The 16,434-nt window shown below is 47.1% G+C and overlaps 1 protein-coding gene and 1 non-coding gene across 2 annotated transcripts in view; one reads left to right on the top strand and one right to left on the bottom strand.

The window, feature by feature from the left end:
- The first annotated feature begins 106 nt into the window (after positions 1–106).
- Positions 107–178, top strand: trnae-cuc (transfer RNA glutamic acid (anticodon CUC)). The gene has a single exon. It is a non-coding gene; the product is annotated as a tRNA-Glu (tRNA).
- A 3,309-nt stretch (positions 179–3,487) lies between these two features.
- adamts16 (ADAM metallopeptidase with thrombospondin type 1 motif, 16) overlaps positions 3,488–16,434 on the bottom strand; it is a 68,680-nt gene continuing 55,733 nt past the window's right edge. Inside the window, 6 exon segments of the mRNA XM_030370930.1 lie at positions 3,488–4,772; positions 5,296–5,443; positions 5,867–6,121; positions 6,766–6,822; positions 7,973–8,176; positions 9,465–9,669. Coding sequence (XP_030226790.1) covers positions 4,657–4,772; positions 5,296–5,443; positions 5,867–6,121; positions 6,766–6,822; positions 7,973–8,176; positions 9,465–9,669 — 985 coding nt within the window. The 3' untranslated portion in view covers positions 3,488–4,656.

Raw genomic sequence — 16,434 nt, 5'->3', positions numbered from 1 at the left:
GCAGGCAATTCCTATGAAGTCTTTATAATCTAAAACAATATTCCCAATTTTCAATGTAATTTCTGAAGATACATCATTTTCTTGCTCAAGATAGACTCAAAAAGTTTCCCTGGTGGTCTAGTGGTTAGGATTCGGCGCTCTCACCGCCGCGGCCCGGGTTCGATTCCCGGTCAGGGAACACGTCTTTTGCCATGCCCAACTACTAAGAACAGGGGCATGTCATTCATCCCCATGGTTATGACCCATGGTAACTCTGTGACACTTCTTTAGTGCCTTTGTTGTGTATTTGCCCACTCGGACGCCTCGTCACCGGTGTTCCCTTCTCCTGACGTCAGAAAAAGCAGAGTCGACCGTTCACAAAGTGTCTTTAGGGGACTGGCAAAATCACATCCCCCGGTATCTAAATCCCGGTCTTATTTCAGTATGGCATTGATTACAAAGTTGACATTCAAATAAAACATATAACCACGTAAAAAATATACTCTTCAATAATTTATCACCAAATGAGAATCTCACTGTACACTACATACAGAGCGCAAAGGGCTTCGGATGCTGGTTCTTTTTTCTTGGTTCATTGTAATGTCCGTGTTTAGACGATAGGTAGTGCTGTTGGACCTAAAACAATGTATCCCTCGTCTCCCTCCCTCCCCCGCCTCCTAACATCTCTCCAAATATACCAAAACATGTTCCTAACCAACACATTCACTTTCAAGATTTTTAAGAAATTGTTTTGGAAACCTAAGCAACGCATCTACCGTGTTAAATCACATTAAAATGTAACCTAGGCCTACAAAATCCTGAATCAAATACTAAATCCAATCCATATTGGCGATGATGAGTCAGACAAGCAGACAAATGTATAGCCATTTCACTTCAAACCCATCACATCATCCAGACTGAGCTGCCTGGATTGGGTCGCTGGTTGTCACTCCGTTTGACTCATGCTCCTAAACTTCACCTCACGTTTGTTTTGTCGGCTGTTTTTTTCTTTATTCCACAGCTGATTAGTTCCAGTTTCACGTGGGAAAGTTTCACCGAGACTTGTGACAGTTGCAGCTTGCGTCTCCAAATCATGACACGGTGCCATCCTTGAGGCTCCTGATCAACGCCGACGAGACGCAGACGGAAGGCAAGGATTTTGACGGAAAAGAAGAAGAAAAAGTAGTAGAAGAAGAAAGAAGGGCTGAAAGGTGTGGGAATGGCTGTAGGCTATTCCTGAGAGAAACCTAATAGCCTTCGCTCTGTATCCTTCTAGAGCAGCTCTTCAGAGTATAGCTGCCAGGCAGACGGATAATTATGTCGTTTGAATTTGAGATGCAGTCAAAGATAAAATAGTTGACGTTAGAAAAAGGTCTCTTTGTGTCTCTTTGTGTTTCGCTCTGACTTCTTCATTTGATTGATTATGCCTGTTGTTCTTGGGGGGGGGCGGGGTTGGGGCTTTCTCTGTGACAATTTAAAGCCTACTGTACTGTTTGTGTTTAATCTACTTTGATCAAAACAGGCCTTTTTCTGCAGGCCTTTTTGCACCAACAACATACGTATGTGTTATTGGTTTGCAGTAAACCTATTTGGTACGATATGAAACTGAACTGAATAACACAATGCCCTTTGGAGGCGAGGATGTTACAATCGATTTGATTGTTACAATGTCCTTAAAATGGAAGCGTCTCCCCTCCTCCCCTCTCCTCTTCCCCTTGGTTGTGTTTGTGGGAAAAGTTTTTTGTTAACTAGTGTGCGAAGCAGCTGATGAAAGTGCATTCCAAATGTCACTGCTGTTTGGGTTAAAGGAACAGACACACACACACACACACACACACACACACACACACACACACACACACACACACACACACACACACACACACACACACACACACACACACACACACACACACACACACACACACAAATGCATGGGGGTTTTGGGAGGGGGGGGTGTATCTGTGTCATCTGAATTTACTGTGGGCACTTGTCAAATTAACCTAATTAAGGATATTGGCTCCATATAGCTGTGTGTGTGTGTGTGTGTGTGTGTGTGTGTGTGTGTGTGTGTGTGTGTGTGTGCACTGCATCACTTAGTGAATGTAGGCCAGGGTAAGGGTGTGTTTTTGTTCCCAAGCAAAAGTCTGCTTTTGGAATCAATGAACACACGCAGACTGACTCAGTACCCACAGCTGAAACACACATGCATACACACAGCCCTAAACACCCCCCCAACACACACACAAACACACAGTGTCCACAGCTGACCGGTCGTAAATCTGTGTGAGCTCGCAGAGTGACGGCAGGGAGGAAAGACCCTTCTTGTCTTCCACCTCACCCCTCGTTCTCTCCCCTCTTTTCGCATTTATTTTCCATGACAGCACCGTGAGTAGGCCGCAAGACGGTCCACCCTTCTTCCTCCTCTATCATCTACCCTTCCTTCTGGCCCTCCCTCTCCCTATCCCCCCCCCCCCCCCCCCCCCCCCCTCCCCCAAGGAGGACGGGCTTTGATCCAGAGAAGAAGGAGAGAGCACAGGGGATGGTGCCATGGGCATGTGCTAAGCCTGGGTCGGGGGCTTTAAATGGAGAGTCCAGACACCCTCATGTCATAGGTGTTGACAGGGCTAACTTGTTACACTGCCACGAGTGTCAGAGAGCCAGGGTGCTGACTTGCAACAATGCCGCAACGCTCCCGCTCTTGGAGCCCAGGTATGCTCGGGGTTACCCTCGCCAGGGCGGATGATTCAGAGGATTATTCAGGTTTTGTTGTGAGATTTATAAATCTCGGACATTGAAGGAATCTTTGTTTTGGGCATGGTTTTTAAGTGGAGGGACAGGGAAGAAAACAGAGACAGTTGCCTCACCCTAACCATTTAAGATTAACGATAATAAATGTAGTCCACATCACCTCTGGAGATAAGAACAAGGTGTATCTTCTTCATTTTGTTATCCCCAGAAAAAAGAAGAAGATTTTAGTGGTCTCCTTTGGCATAAAAAAGACCAGATCGTGTTTTTTGTGACTCACTGAAGTTTCACTGTCTGTCTAGCCCTCTTACCTCTGGATTCGTGGACCTCCACTGTTGTCTGTTAGAACAATGCACAAAAGCGGTCCTGTTCAGGGCAGCAGGAAGTCCGGCTGCAGGCGAACAAAAACCCTTTCCAACCATCAACTCTGTGGTTGTTAGAGTTTGGGCGTACGTTTCAAAGAGGATCCTGGGGTTTGATGGTAACATTGAGTGAGGGTCAGAATCATCGAGGTGAACAGGAACCTGCGTTAAGAGTTGCTTAGAGGAGGGATGTGCGTTTGTTTATTGTGTTTTTTCTTTTGCATGCTCATGTAAATCAACTCGCCTTGAAATCACTGTAGACGCCACATTTCAGTGCTTTCATGAGCCACTTCGCCGTCATGGTCAGGGCGGGAATATGAGTTTCCATATGATCAGGAGTCAAAGATTAAAACAAAGAAAGCACAGACTGTCCATCACTTGTCCACATCCACAACAAATCTATTAAAACAGGATTCTTTAATGGGTCAATCAATATGAAAAAAAAAGATTCCTCGGAACATAAAATGTAAAATGTAAAAAAAAAGAAAAAAGTGCAGGCTTACGCAGAACCTTGCAGTATGCGATACAATTGATGACAAAGGGTAATTAGGGAGGGGGGGGGTATGATACAATTAACAAACTGACACAATCAATCCTTACCGCTTACAAATTCGGTTTTCCTGCAGTACTGTACTGTTACGCCAATAAATAATAAAAACAAGCAACACTGTACATGGTTTGCCCAGGAAGTCCTTTCCGAAAGTCTGAGTCTTGGCAGTTCACGTCAGAATCGCACACGCTATGACATTACTACACGATAGCACCAATGTGTTGAGAGGCTTCAGTCCACCAAACCCCTCCATTTCCTCATGTATGTAATACTTCTTTACATGTAACACAACAAGTGATGAACATCAACATACATCCGCTCACCTGAGGCCAATGCTGAAAGTTTTAGTACAGTACTTTCTGACGGTGGCCATTTTGAAATAACCGTATTGAATTGAAACATGAGTCTCTTCTCCCTTAAGCAAGCCAGGGATTTCTTCTATGGCCCTGTTCTGGGATTCACTCCGTTGTCTGGTCACTGAGGTTGCAATCTCTGCACAGGGAAAAGCCTTTTTTATCACTTCCTTCGAGGAAATTAAGCCCAGCTCTTTAAGTTGGCAACGGCTCTCTTTGGACCAATGACAGAAGGTTTGGCATTCTCGGGAGGAATAGATCTGTTCTCTGAAACAATACAAACAGGGGGTGTGATTTAGCCATTTTAGATGTAATCACTCAAATATTTTTTTATTAGAACTATCTTGTTTTCCCCCACACGGTTCAATGGTCGTATTCTGAGTCTCCCCTTTATTTCGATGTCCCCCAACACATTCCTCCGTAGTGCTTTCAGGTTCAAGATCTTGTATCCAGATGTCCAGCATCGCAAGAAGTAGAAAGCGCGCTGTAATCTCTTCTCCGCTTCCGTTGAAATGTCTTCAGATGGTCAGTGCCAGCCACACACCCTACGAAAGAAACAAAAAAACTATCCAAGCCGGGGCCTGGATCTCAGTCTCTTTGTGAAGTCTATCAGTCTCTCTGTCTGTCTTTCTGTGTATGTCTCGGTGGTGATCTTCTTCTTAGCTTATAGGTTTGAATGGGAACAGGATTTGCAGCACTGCTTGCCGTAGAACTTGTGGCTGCAGACGCCGTGCTGCGGAACCAGGTGGCACCAGCTGAAGTGGTCCTTGCATCCCAGGTCTGCAGGGGGGGTTTGGAGGGGTGGAGAGTGATGGTGGAAGACGGTGAACATGAGGTTACCTCGTTGGGTCAATCATGGAATGCAGAACGTAAGTGCTATTGCGTTTCAGACATTGAGTCAACGTATAAAACGATGTTCTCTACTTGAGATTAATATCCGATGGCAGACGAATTTAAATCTTTTAGCTTGTTTTTTGCCAACACACACTCGGCCAGAAGTAGTAAACTAAAAAAGTGTGTTTGAAGGTTTTAAATCAACACTGTGTGGAATGGCCACTGTAGAAATACAATTATTTTTAATTGCATTAAAAATAATTGTATACAATTATATATATAATTGTATTTCTACAAGAGGACTTGTAGAAATACAATTATTTCTACAGTGCTGACTTGTATGTGTGTTGCAAGATAATCTACAATCGTATTGGTTGTTAGTGGCTAACCGAAGCCAATGCTAGCCCAGGAGTCTCCCTTTTAATAAAAAAGTGTCTTGATGCGACGGAACTGAAGGCCGACGCTTTACCTTTCTTCTCAGGCTGGGGACAGAAGCTGGTGTTGCAGGCCTGGGAGACGCTGGGCTTAGTGGGGGCTGGACACCCAGAGGCAGGCTTCCCCTGGGCAAGGCACTGGACCGCTCGGGTCTGGACCCCTCCACCACATGATACCGAACACTGCAGGGAACCACGGGGAAGGATCTATGTTAGTTTTTACTCCATTATCAGTTTTCATTTTCTAGTCCTTGTGGGAGGACCCCTGATTCATGGCTTCTTGCTTCTATTCAGGGTTTGATGTAGTCAGAGGACTTGTAGCACTAACATATTAAAGTGGCAATATCCATTTAGCCTGAGTTTCAATCGGATGACAAGTGAACTGCAGAAAAAGGTTGTAAATTGAAATCCAAAATATACATGTCTCCCTAAGTAGTCCACTCCTATTTAGTGCAAGTGCAATGTCTTGAAGCTCGGCCAACACAATCGCAGCCTGACTTGGCCACTGCCTATTAGCCTTTATTAGCTCGTCTGGGCTCTATATATACAGGAACATACTAACAAGGAATAGAACAGGACTATTAATAAGGCGTTAGGGGATCTGACCTGGGCCCAAGGCGAGGAGTACCAGTCAGTGGGAGGGGGAGGCGGAGACTTAGGCTGAGGCTGGGGCTTGGCCGGGGCTGGAGGCGGTGGGGGAGGCTGGAGGCGCTGACGCGGGCTCCAGGGATAGTGTCCCGGGGGGCTGGTCCGGGCTGGGGGGCAGTCGGCCAGGACGCAGGGTCTCTGAAGCGCCACCGACGGCTTGGGCACGTGGTGGCACTTCTTGGCCGCCAGCTCGCGGTATTTGCCCGCAGTGTCCTGGGGTTAACGAGACGCAGACAGACATGATGCCGTGGGACAGACGGATGGGTGCAAAGTTAAAGGTGACATATTACACCCAAAGGTGGGAGTGTGATGAGCCGTTACAAGCCGTTTTGAAAATCTCCCTCTTCTGCCATCACAACTGGGCATGTCCACCTAGATGTGTACTGGATAGATCAGTCTACCAGACTACCCAGTGGACTGTAGCAAATGTTGCTTATCTATCCGTCATACATCTAGGTGGACACGCCCCCTTGTGATGTCAGAAGAGGCAAGGGCTTGCAAGGGCTGATCACACTCACACCTGGGGGTATAATATGTCACCTTTAAGCCTGCACTGTGTCACTTTTCTACTGCAGCTGTGTGCTCCATAAAATGAACTATCTGACCTAGAATGGTTCTCAAGAATACAACGCTAAATCAACAACGAAATTTGTGGAGAATTTTCTCTGTAAATACTTTCATTCTGTTTCTTGTAGGAACAACTCAAGCCACTAGAGGCTGCTAATTGGAAAACTTACAATTTGGCCAAAATAAATAAAGATGAAAATCCATCAAAAACTTTCATTGCATGTGCAGCTCCGAATGGAAAATTACAACCTTCAATCAAAATAGCTGTAGTGTAATGTGTTTTTTCATACCTTTTCTGCACACTTGATGAATCGCGTCTGGGACCCACGGCCACAAGTTACAGAACACTAGCAGGTGGCGTATGAATCCAGAGGGAGACCAGAGGTAGAGGAAAGGGAGGGGTAAGGCATAAGGAGGTAGAAAGGTAAAGTGTGGGGAAAACGAGTTGATTAGATGCATCGACATACATTTACAGAGCAGAGTACCCCATGTTTGAGTGAGGCCTTTAAAGGTGCTGCAGGCAAGAGATAAGATATAATATTTACGGCTACTGGGTAAGTATTCAGCCTCTAGAGAGAAAAATTAGCGTTTTCACGGTGAATGCACTGGAGCCAATCTACGCTAACCCCCAGCTCGTTTTTGACCAATCAGGCCATCTCCCCCTGGATTTGCTCAGATAATCAACATTGCCTGTCCCCTTGTTATCAGAGACGTGTGAAACGCAACACTTGGACAATGGAAGGGAAAACGTAGGGAGGGAGGGACCAGAGAGGGTTTCTTTGGGTTTAGGGTCAAACTCTTGCTCTCTTCCGCTCATCTCTCACGCTTTCTTTAAACTCTGGAGTTCAGCTACTGCACCTTTAAATCCGTTGCGCTCAAATTAAAGATGCAGTAATAATATTGATAATAATAAATTACATTTATATAGCGCTTAATATGGTACTCTAAGACGCTTTACATATTGCCCTATCAAAACTATGTAAAACAGATAGGAATAAAAGAAAGCAGAGGTTAAACATGAAGAATAACGTGGGAGTTAGGTGGGGAAGGCTAGTGTAAAAAGGTATGTAGGTGAGATTCCAGAGAGAGTGCAGTTTAAAAGGTAATTAAGGGAGCAGTAGGTATGATTCCAGAGAGAGTGCAGCTCCAAAGGGGACATATTATACCACCAGGTGTGAGTGTGATTAGCCTTACAAGCCGTTTCGAAAATCTGCCCCATATGACATCACTAGTGGGCGTGTCCACCTCGATCTGTGCTGGATAGATGAGCAACGTTTACTTCAGTCCACTGGGTAGGCTGGGAGACTGATCTATCCAGCACAGATCTAGGTGGACACGCCCACTAGTGGTGTCATATGGGGAACGGCTTGTAAGGCTAATCACACTCACACCTGGTGGGATAACATGTCTCCTTTAACGGTTATTAAAAGTGCAGTAGGTGAGTAGGTGAGATTCAAACGGGAGAGAGAGGAATAAATTACTGTGTGAATACATTACCTCTTGCCACGTGGAGACGAACCACTGCACCTTGCGCTGCTTGGGGCAGCGCTTGACGAAGCAGCTCTCCTGGCCGCTGGGCTTGTGCACACCCGCGCAGGAGCTTTCCGGCAGGGTACGGGCGTGGGTCCGGCCCGGGGGGGGGGCCGTGCTGGTACACAACACTGTCCTCTTCCTCAGGCCTTTGCCGCACAAGCGAGAGCACTGCGGATACAAGACGGGACAACGTGCGGGTCGGTGAGGTGAGGGTGCTATGGCCGGCGGGGTGATGACACTTGGCGCTTTTTAACACCTTGGGGTGGGTTGTCGCGGAAACTTTGTCATTGATATCAATGGGAACCATTGCTTTCTGCCGTTGGCTTGCTGAACACCTTTTTTCATCTTTCATTTTTCTGTTGTGAGCGACTCAGGTTTCTGTGCCCTTGACGGCATGACTGGTGTCAGACGGTTTTGTTGAGGCTTTAATAAAAGGAAGTGCAGAGCGACTCTTTTTGAGTGCATATACTATGTTTCTGTGTGTTTGGCATGTTACAACAAGGGCCTGTTAGTTGCCTTCTTTGTTTTGCTGTCCTGTAGTTATTTTTCATGAATACACATCGATCATGTGTAATTACTAGATGTCTCATAGCATATGGTGAAAGGGTTTCGGAATCTTGAGCAAGCATCAGGACTTATGAAAGAGAAAAATATGTCTACAGTTGTCTATTAGATCGATTTTCTTTTTAATAGTTTGGCCTTTTCTTTACTCTTTTCTTCTTGAAAAGTAATTTAAGGATCGCTAGAGACTTCATGATCGTTGTTATCTGACATCAAGACACAGGCTTAATCATTTCCAAATCTAAGCTTTTGGAAGGGTTAGACAGAATAAAGTATGAATGAATGGCACCGTGTGAATGGGACCATCTGACTGTAGTTTGAGGCCTTTAAACGTACACTTTAAGTGGATTTCAAACGAAACCCATGCAATGTAATAATGATGCTTACAGATATAATGCACTGCCTATGAACTGGTCTGAAGGGGAAGCATGGGAAATCTCAACGGGCCCATTTGTCACTTAAAGCCATTGAGATCATTTTGGTAATATGCTAAAGCCATCATGGCCGAGGTAAAAAAATGATACAATCCATTATCCTGGACTCACTCACTCACTTTTAGAGGCTTTAATTTGTTTTGAAGAGAAAATGAATCTTATGGACGACAAAAAAAAGCCTTTATCCACAGAAGAAAGATGATACGTTTTAAAGAATCTTTCTGTCTTTACCTGCTGAGATTGGCTATGATCACCTGATCATCCTTGTAAATGCTAACACACATGTTAAGACACATACGTTAACACACACACGCAGACGCACATGCTAGCACACATGCTAACACACACACACACTAACACACACATGCTAAGACACACGTTAAAACACACGCTAACACATTACCCGCAAACACACACACGCAGAGGCACATACTAACAAATTAGCTAACACCCACGCTAACCTGTGACCAGGGGCCGGGGCTCCAGACGGGGGGGCAGCTGTGCAAGTTGCAGGCCTGCCTCCGGCCCGGGGGGGGCTGCACACACTGGGGGTCCGCCAGGGCGTCCACGTTGCTGTGGCTGGTCCTCTGGACGCACTGGACCTGCCGCGTCTGATCCCCCCCCCCACAGCTCCGGCTGCACGCCCCCCACTCCCCGACAGACCAGCTGGAGGGACACACACACACACACACACACACACACACACACACACACACACACACACACACACACACACACACACACACACACACACACACACACACACAGTGAGATGGACCGCCGAGTCAGCTCCTCAATCACTCAGAGCGGTGAGTCGGTGAGCCATCGCTTCCTCCAGGCATCTCCCCCCAAACGTCAACACAACATCAGGCGCCACTGAGCGCACTGTGTGTTGCAGCCCTGCCCCCCCCCCCCCCCACCCCACCCCCACCACATCCACCCCTCCAGGCATCTTGGGCACACCCTACTTCCTCTGGAAGTGGAATTGACCCACCTGGCCAACAGCCCATTCTACTGTTAATTACAGATTGAAGTACCATTGAACTGTGTCTGACAAAACAAACTCTGTTTCTACAATCACATCACACCTGGGCTGGCTGCGTCTTCTATCCTGCCACTAGGTATCGTATAACCTGTTGGACCTCTGGATACTTTATCTCTGTTAGACAGCAGTATTGCAGTGTGTACAGTAGCACAGAGTGACACACACATTCTTGGTGCCAATAGATGTGTGTGTTTCACTCTAGTGGTAGATCGTTTTTGTACATAGTTGTGCATAGTTTGCACATGGTAGAGATTAGATATCAGATCCCCGACAGGCCGGGAAACACACGGCACGTCTCTGAAGCTGGTGCTTTGTAGAAACCGCTTTCATTGGAAAGCTAAGCCCAGTCAAACTATAGCCAATGTAGACGCTATCAAACACAGACTCTGTCACTGTTTGTCTTATAGAGTCACCATACATCAAACACCACTGATAGCACAGATATAAGGTCCCAATGTCAGCCAATCAGAAAGAGCTATTGTAATAAACATGATGGCACTGAGCTCTTTCACCAGAGGATGTAGGGTTTTCACAGGTAATGCCCTCATCCTCATCGTCATCCGCTTATCCGTGGTCGGGTCGCGGGGGGACCAGCTCAAGCAGGGGGCCCCAGACTTCCCTTTCCCGGGCCACATTGACCAGCTCTGACGGGGGGATCCCGAGGCGTTCCCAGGCCAGTGTTGAGATATTATCTCTCCACCTAGTCCTGGGTCTTCCCCACTGGACGTGCCTGAAACACCTCCCAAGGAAGGCGCCCAGTGGGCATCCTTACCAGATGCCCGAACCACCTCAGCTGACTCCTTTCTAAGTAAAGGAGCAGCGGCTCTAATCCGAGTTCCTCACGGATGGCTGAGCTTCTCACCCTATCCCTAAGGGAGACGCCAGCCACCCTTCTGAGAAAACTCATCTCGGCCGCTTGTACCCGCGATCTCGTCCTTTCGGTCATCACCCAGCCCTCATGACCATAGGTGAGGATAGGAACGAAGATCGACCGGTAGATCGAGAGCTTTGCCTTGCGGCTCAGCTCTCTTTTCGTTACAACGGTGCGGTAAAGCGAACGCAATACCGCCCCCGCTGCTCCGATTCTCCGGCCAATCTCACGCTCCATAGTACCCTCACTCGCGAACAAGACCCCGAGGTACTTGAACTCCTTCACTTGGGCTAAGGACTCATTTCCTACCCGGAGTAAGCAATCCACCGGTTTCCTGCTAAGAGTCATGGCCTCAGATTTAGCGGCGCTGATCCTCATCCCAGCCGCTTCACACTCGGCCGCCAGCCGATCCAGTGAGTGCTGAAGGTCACAGGCCGATGATCCAATGAGGACCACATCATCTGCAAAAAGCAGTGACGAGATCCTCAGACCACCGAACTGCAACCCCTCCCCACCACGACTACGCCTCGATATCCTGTCCATGTATATCACAAACAGGATTGGTGACAAGGCGCAGCCCTGGCGGAGACCAGCACCCACTGAGAACGAAACTGACTGGCTGCCGAGAACACGAACACAGGTAATGGGAGTGTAGTTATTCATGTGATTTTGTTTTGAGCTCGAAACAGTGTCCCACATTCTCCCTCCTGATAGATAGATCACAGAGTCTGTTGTGTTTTATCGAAACAACCCCTGACCTCTAAACACCAAGACCCACTGTTCTCTGTGTATACCCCCCCCCCCCCCCCCCCCCCCCACAACGAGAAAAAACCCATTAGATCTGAACTCACTCAGCCACTCCAGATCCATCCCTGAAGAGGCACTAAGTACTCCATAAATGAACCCAGCTGAGAGCACATCACAAAATCTCAACCTTAATGTTACTTAATGTTAAATTGGCCGGTTTCTGAAAAGTTTTGTACGAAAGATGAGCTCTGTAGGGCCTCTGATGATCTGCCCCCGGCAGATATGACAAGTCGACCAAAAACCCAGAAAAGGGCAAAGTAACTTCAGGGGGAAGGCCCGTGCAGCAGCAGCAGTAACGCTGTGTTTGGTCGCGTTTGAGAGTAAGCAGGACATCCCGGCCAGCGGTCTAAGGATTTCCCCGAGTTCTGGGTTCTGCGAGTGGAGACTAGCTGGGACTGGACGACCATCAAAGCATGCTCAGAGGGAGGATGAAGAGTGTTTCGGAGCGCTTAGTAGAGATAATAAATTTGGGTCGCCGTGTTTCAGGTTTTTTACGATTCAGACGCTGACTCATAAAGGGGAACGTTTTTGGATTCATAGGGGATCAAGTATATAAATCGTAATGCGTTGAATGAAAACACAACACCGATATATCCCGGTGGCTGATGTTGAAATAATGCACATATGGTGGCTAAAGATGTCGTAATTCATGGATCGCTGGCGATCGTTTACGGGTGAGTGAACTTTTGTTGGACTCAATATGGGATGAATTGAATGTGTCTTTTTTGGATTATGTTGTTTCCCCCCCCCCCCCCGTCATAAATACCTCTATTATATCCAGGCTTTAGTATATTCATTTTATCACAAGATATACTGGTAAAAATAGCGGTTAATGTGTTGGGACATCGCCTGATAGAATATCTCTGTGGTTTCCGTTTCATCTGCATCACAGTTCCCTCTTATATTCAGCCAGTTACTTCACTTTGACGCTGTATCCGATTTCAAATAAAAACAGAAATCACGCAATTATACGAGCCTCCGCGCCCTATAAATAACTAACTAGTTGTCTGGCCTGCAGTGGAGTAAGAGTTTATTAAGGGCTGTAACCCCAGCACTGCGGCGGCTGGGGGTTCGGGTTCCCGTTTGACTCAGTATTCCTGAACAGTGCTCTGGCACTGAACCTCAGTGGCTCCTAAAACCGCCGTGTCCGCAAAATGCTGCCATAGAAAGAGCGCGGGTTCTTCAGACGACAGCGTTTCTCTGCCCTCCCCCCGAAAAATGCTTAACAAACATAAAACAATTATTTTCTATCCTTTCTGTCTGCGTGCTCTGCATTCGAACCAAACCTCTACCGACTCTACGTGCTGTAGCTCTACGCTTAGCCCTCTGCCGACTCTACGTGTTGTGGTGCTACGCTTAGCCCTCTACCGACTCTACGTGCTGTAGCTCTAGGCTTAGCCCTCTACGTGTTCTAGCTCTACACGTAGCCCTCTACCGACTCTACATGCTGTAGCTCTACACTTAGCCCTCTACCGACTCTACGTGTTCTAGCTCTACTCGTAGCCCTCTACCGACTCTACGTGCTGTAGCTCTACGCTTAGCCCTCTATCGACTCTATATGCTATAGCTCTATGCTTAGCCCTCTATCGACTCTGTATGCTGTAGCTCTACGCTTAGCCTTCTACTGACTTTACGCACTGCAGCTCTTTGCTCAGTCCTGTACCGACTCTACGTGCTCCTGCTTTAGGCTGGCCTCTACCGACTCTGCATACTGTATCCCTATGCTCAGCCCTCTACCGACTCTACGTGCCTCAGCTCTACACGAGGCTCCTGGCGTTACCGCAGACGGCGACGACTGCGACATAACCCTGTGATTGATGTGCTGTGGAATGAGCGGCCGGGGTCTTGTGATCCCGGGCTCTGGAGGTCCCTGAACTGCTGCTGGAGGATGACCAAGCTTCACGCTCTCCAGACGGCACCCAGAGGAGATCTGGTGGCCCGCCGCCCTGCAGGTCGTATCAGGTGGCCCGCACACACACACACACACACGGACGCAGACACGCATGTGGAGCGGACGCACACAGACACACACACACACACACACACACACACACATGGAATCAGACACACACACACACACACATACGCATGTGAGGCGGCCACACACACACATGCAGACACACACACACCCCGCCTGCCTGGCAGCGGGTCTGTCTGGCTTTCCCGGCGGCTCATCACAGGCATGGAATAGCCTCTGACTATTTAATGTGCAGTTTATGTGTGTGTGTGTGTGTGTGTGTGTGTGTGTGTGTGTGTGTGTGTGGGGAGAGAGCTTTGCGGTAAGAGGTGGGAGGGGGGGGGGCTTGTAAGTTCACACCTATCTTTGTGAATGTCAGTGTGTGTGTGTGGGGGGGGGGGGGGGGGGAGAGGTGTCACCGATGTACTTATGAGGGTATGTGGAGCCACGCGGTGATATAAAATGATATCACCCCTCAGAACTCAGTGCAGTGGCGTCGTTTCCATGAAGTCATGCCTCTGCCGTCCACGATCCTCCAGGCTGCCGACGCAGCAGAACAGAGGAGGAGGAGGTGGTGGCCGGGAGGCGGCCAGAATAGCCCCGACGCGCCGAGACTGAAGACTGACGGACTGTCTGTCCGTCTGCCTGAGTGACCGACTGTCTGAGTGACGGACCGTCTGTCTGATGGACTGACCGCCGCTCACCGGTCTGGCGTCGCCCTGGGCGATCTGTGTTGCTCAGCACATGTTTCAGCCCTGCGTGCCGGGCGCATGCACACGACACGCACGTGCATGAACACGCACGTGCGTGCACGCGCATGTGCACGTACACGAAGGCCACCGAGCGCGAGGAAGAAGCGTAAAGCGCGATAAAAAAAAGGAACACTGATGATAATAAGGAATAAAAGGACTGTATTTCTATGTAGTTGTTGAGGGATGTTGATTGGTTGCCGCGAAAAAAATAATTTTTGATTAAAGTAAACCAGAGGACCTAACCCTACGCTTTTATTTTGAAACCCACAAACCACAAAGGGAAATGTCTAAATGAATACACTAACTGAAATCCTGGTGCAAAACCACAACATGTTGCCTTTGGGCTCATCAAGGGGGATAATATACATACATTAATGTGGACGTGTATTCCTCCATTACCCATGTGGCATGACTTGAAGGGCGAAGACATATTCATACAACGCTTCATTAATGATGTGCATGTTGGCGATTTAGTATCATTTATGCCCTTTATAGTTCCTCCAACATAAAGCACATTTGACCCAAGTCCACAAAACTGCAGCTTAATTTACTTGTGTTTGAAGAAAACGGAGAACAGATGCCAACGCGTGCCATATTTAACTACACACACGCACACGCACACGCACACGCACACACACACACACACACACACACACACACACACACACACACACTGACACACGCATTAGCTAAACAGCAGATGTAGATATTGGCAAATTAGTAAACAGTGGCGTGATAAATGTACAGCTCGTGTTATTGCTACATCTCCTACTTCAGTACAAACACAACCTCAACAACAGGTGTGTGTTGGTGATTTATCTTCTTGGGTCAGATCTGCGCTAATATGTGGATTTGTTTATACTTCTACAGTCTGTGTAAGGAGTAGGTAAGGGGGTAGGGATTCAAATGTTTTTTTTTTATCACACCTCTCTCTCTCAAATCTCTGTTGTGCGCACATGTTTGTGTGTGTGTGTGCGTGCGTTTGTGTGTCTGTGTGAAGGGTGAACTGGACAATGTTTTTCTGGCAGCCAAATGTACAGTCTGTGTCATTTGGTTTGACTTCAGCATTAAGCTCATTGTTAACGTTCACAAAACGTTTTTATTCCTTTTTTATTCATGCATACGAAAATATACTTCCTCACTATGCTAAAATACGAAACTCATTTGAAACCGAATACTTGCCCTGGGAAGTAGGAAACTAAAGGTCATGGTACAAGAATGACTTAACAGCAAATGGGGAAAGAATATGGGCTCGAGTCTCAGGGGCCCTTAATTAAAGAAGCAAAACCAAACATTTATCTTAGTAATAAGTACATGATCCAATTTGACATGCTCTGTTACACAGACCATGTCCAGCATGGTAACATAACACATGAATTCAATTCACATACTCACCGGATTGTCCTCAAAGTATAATCTTGTTTAAAAGATGAGCGCAAAAATCAAATTACAGAGTTTTCGTTCAACATTGGGTCAGCATTTATTAGATTACATCCTGAGGGTCCACAGAAAGGTTAATCTGAGTCAGTCAGTGGGAACTGTCCCTTAGTGTTCGAACACTGGAAAGCAGGGGCGTGCCACGTTTACGGAACGGGCTCTGAATGTCATCTTAAAGAAGAGTGGACGACATTGCTAACTTTCCAACTGCCATGGCTCCATAGCTACCACGATTGTCACAACACTGTGTCAACAATTCTTTCCACATTGGTTTACAATATATATACTATAAAAAAAATTGGTACATTTGTAAAGAGTAAATAAAATCACAATGCTGCGGTAGGGTAAATGATGATCGTCATTTTGTATATTTTATCCAAACCTCAATGAGTCTCAAATTGACGTAAGTATGACTAAGTATGCCTCTTTCTAAGACTATCATGTCAGTTAAGAGGGATTATTCAGATGTAAGCTCATACATTATTTTCCTACGCGCCACACTCCAAAGGGAAGAAAAAGCAACACAGGTTCACAGGCTGCAGCGTCTGACATTACCCTGAAG

Source organism: Gadus morhua, chromosome 11 (genome assembly GCF_902167405.1).
Source record: "Gadus morhua chromosome 11, gadMor3.0, whole genome shotgun sequence".
Lineage (NCBI taxonomy): Eukaryota > Metazoa > Chordata > Actinopteri > Gadiformes > Gadidae > Gadus > Gadus morhua.
This window is presented reverse-complemented; position numbering and strand designations above follow the sequence as displayed.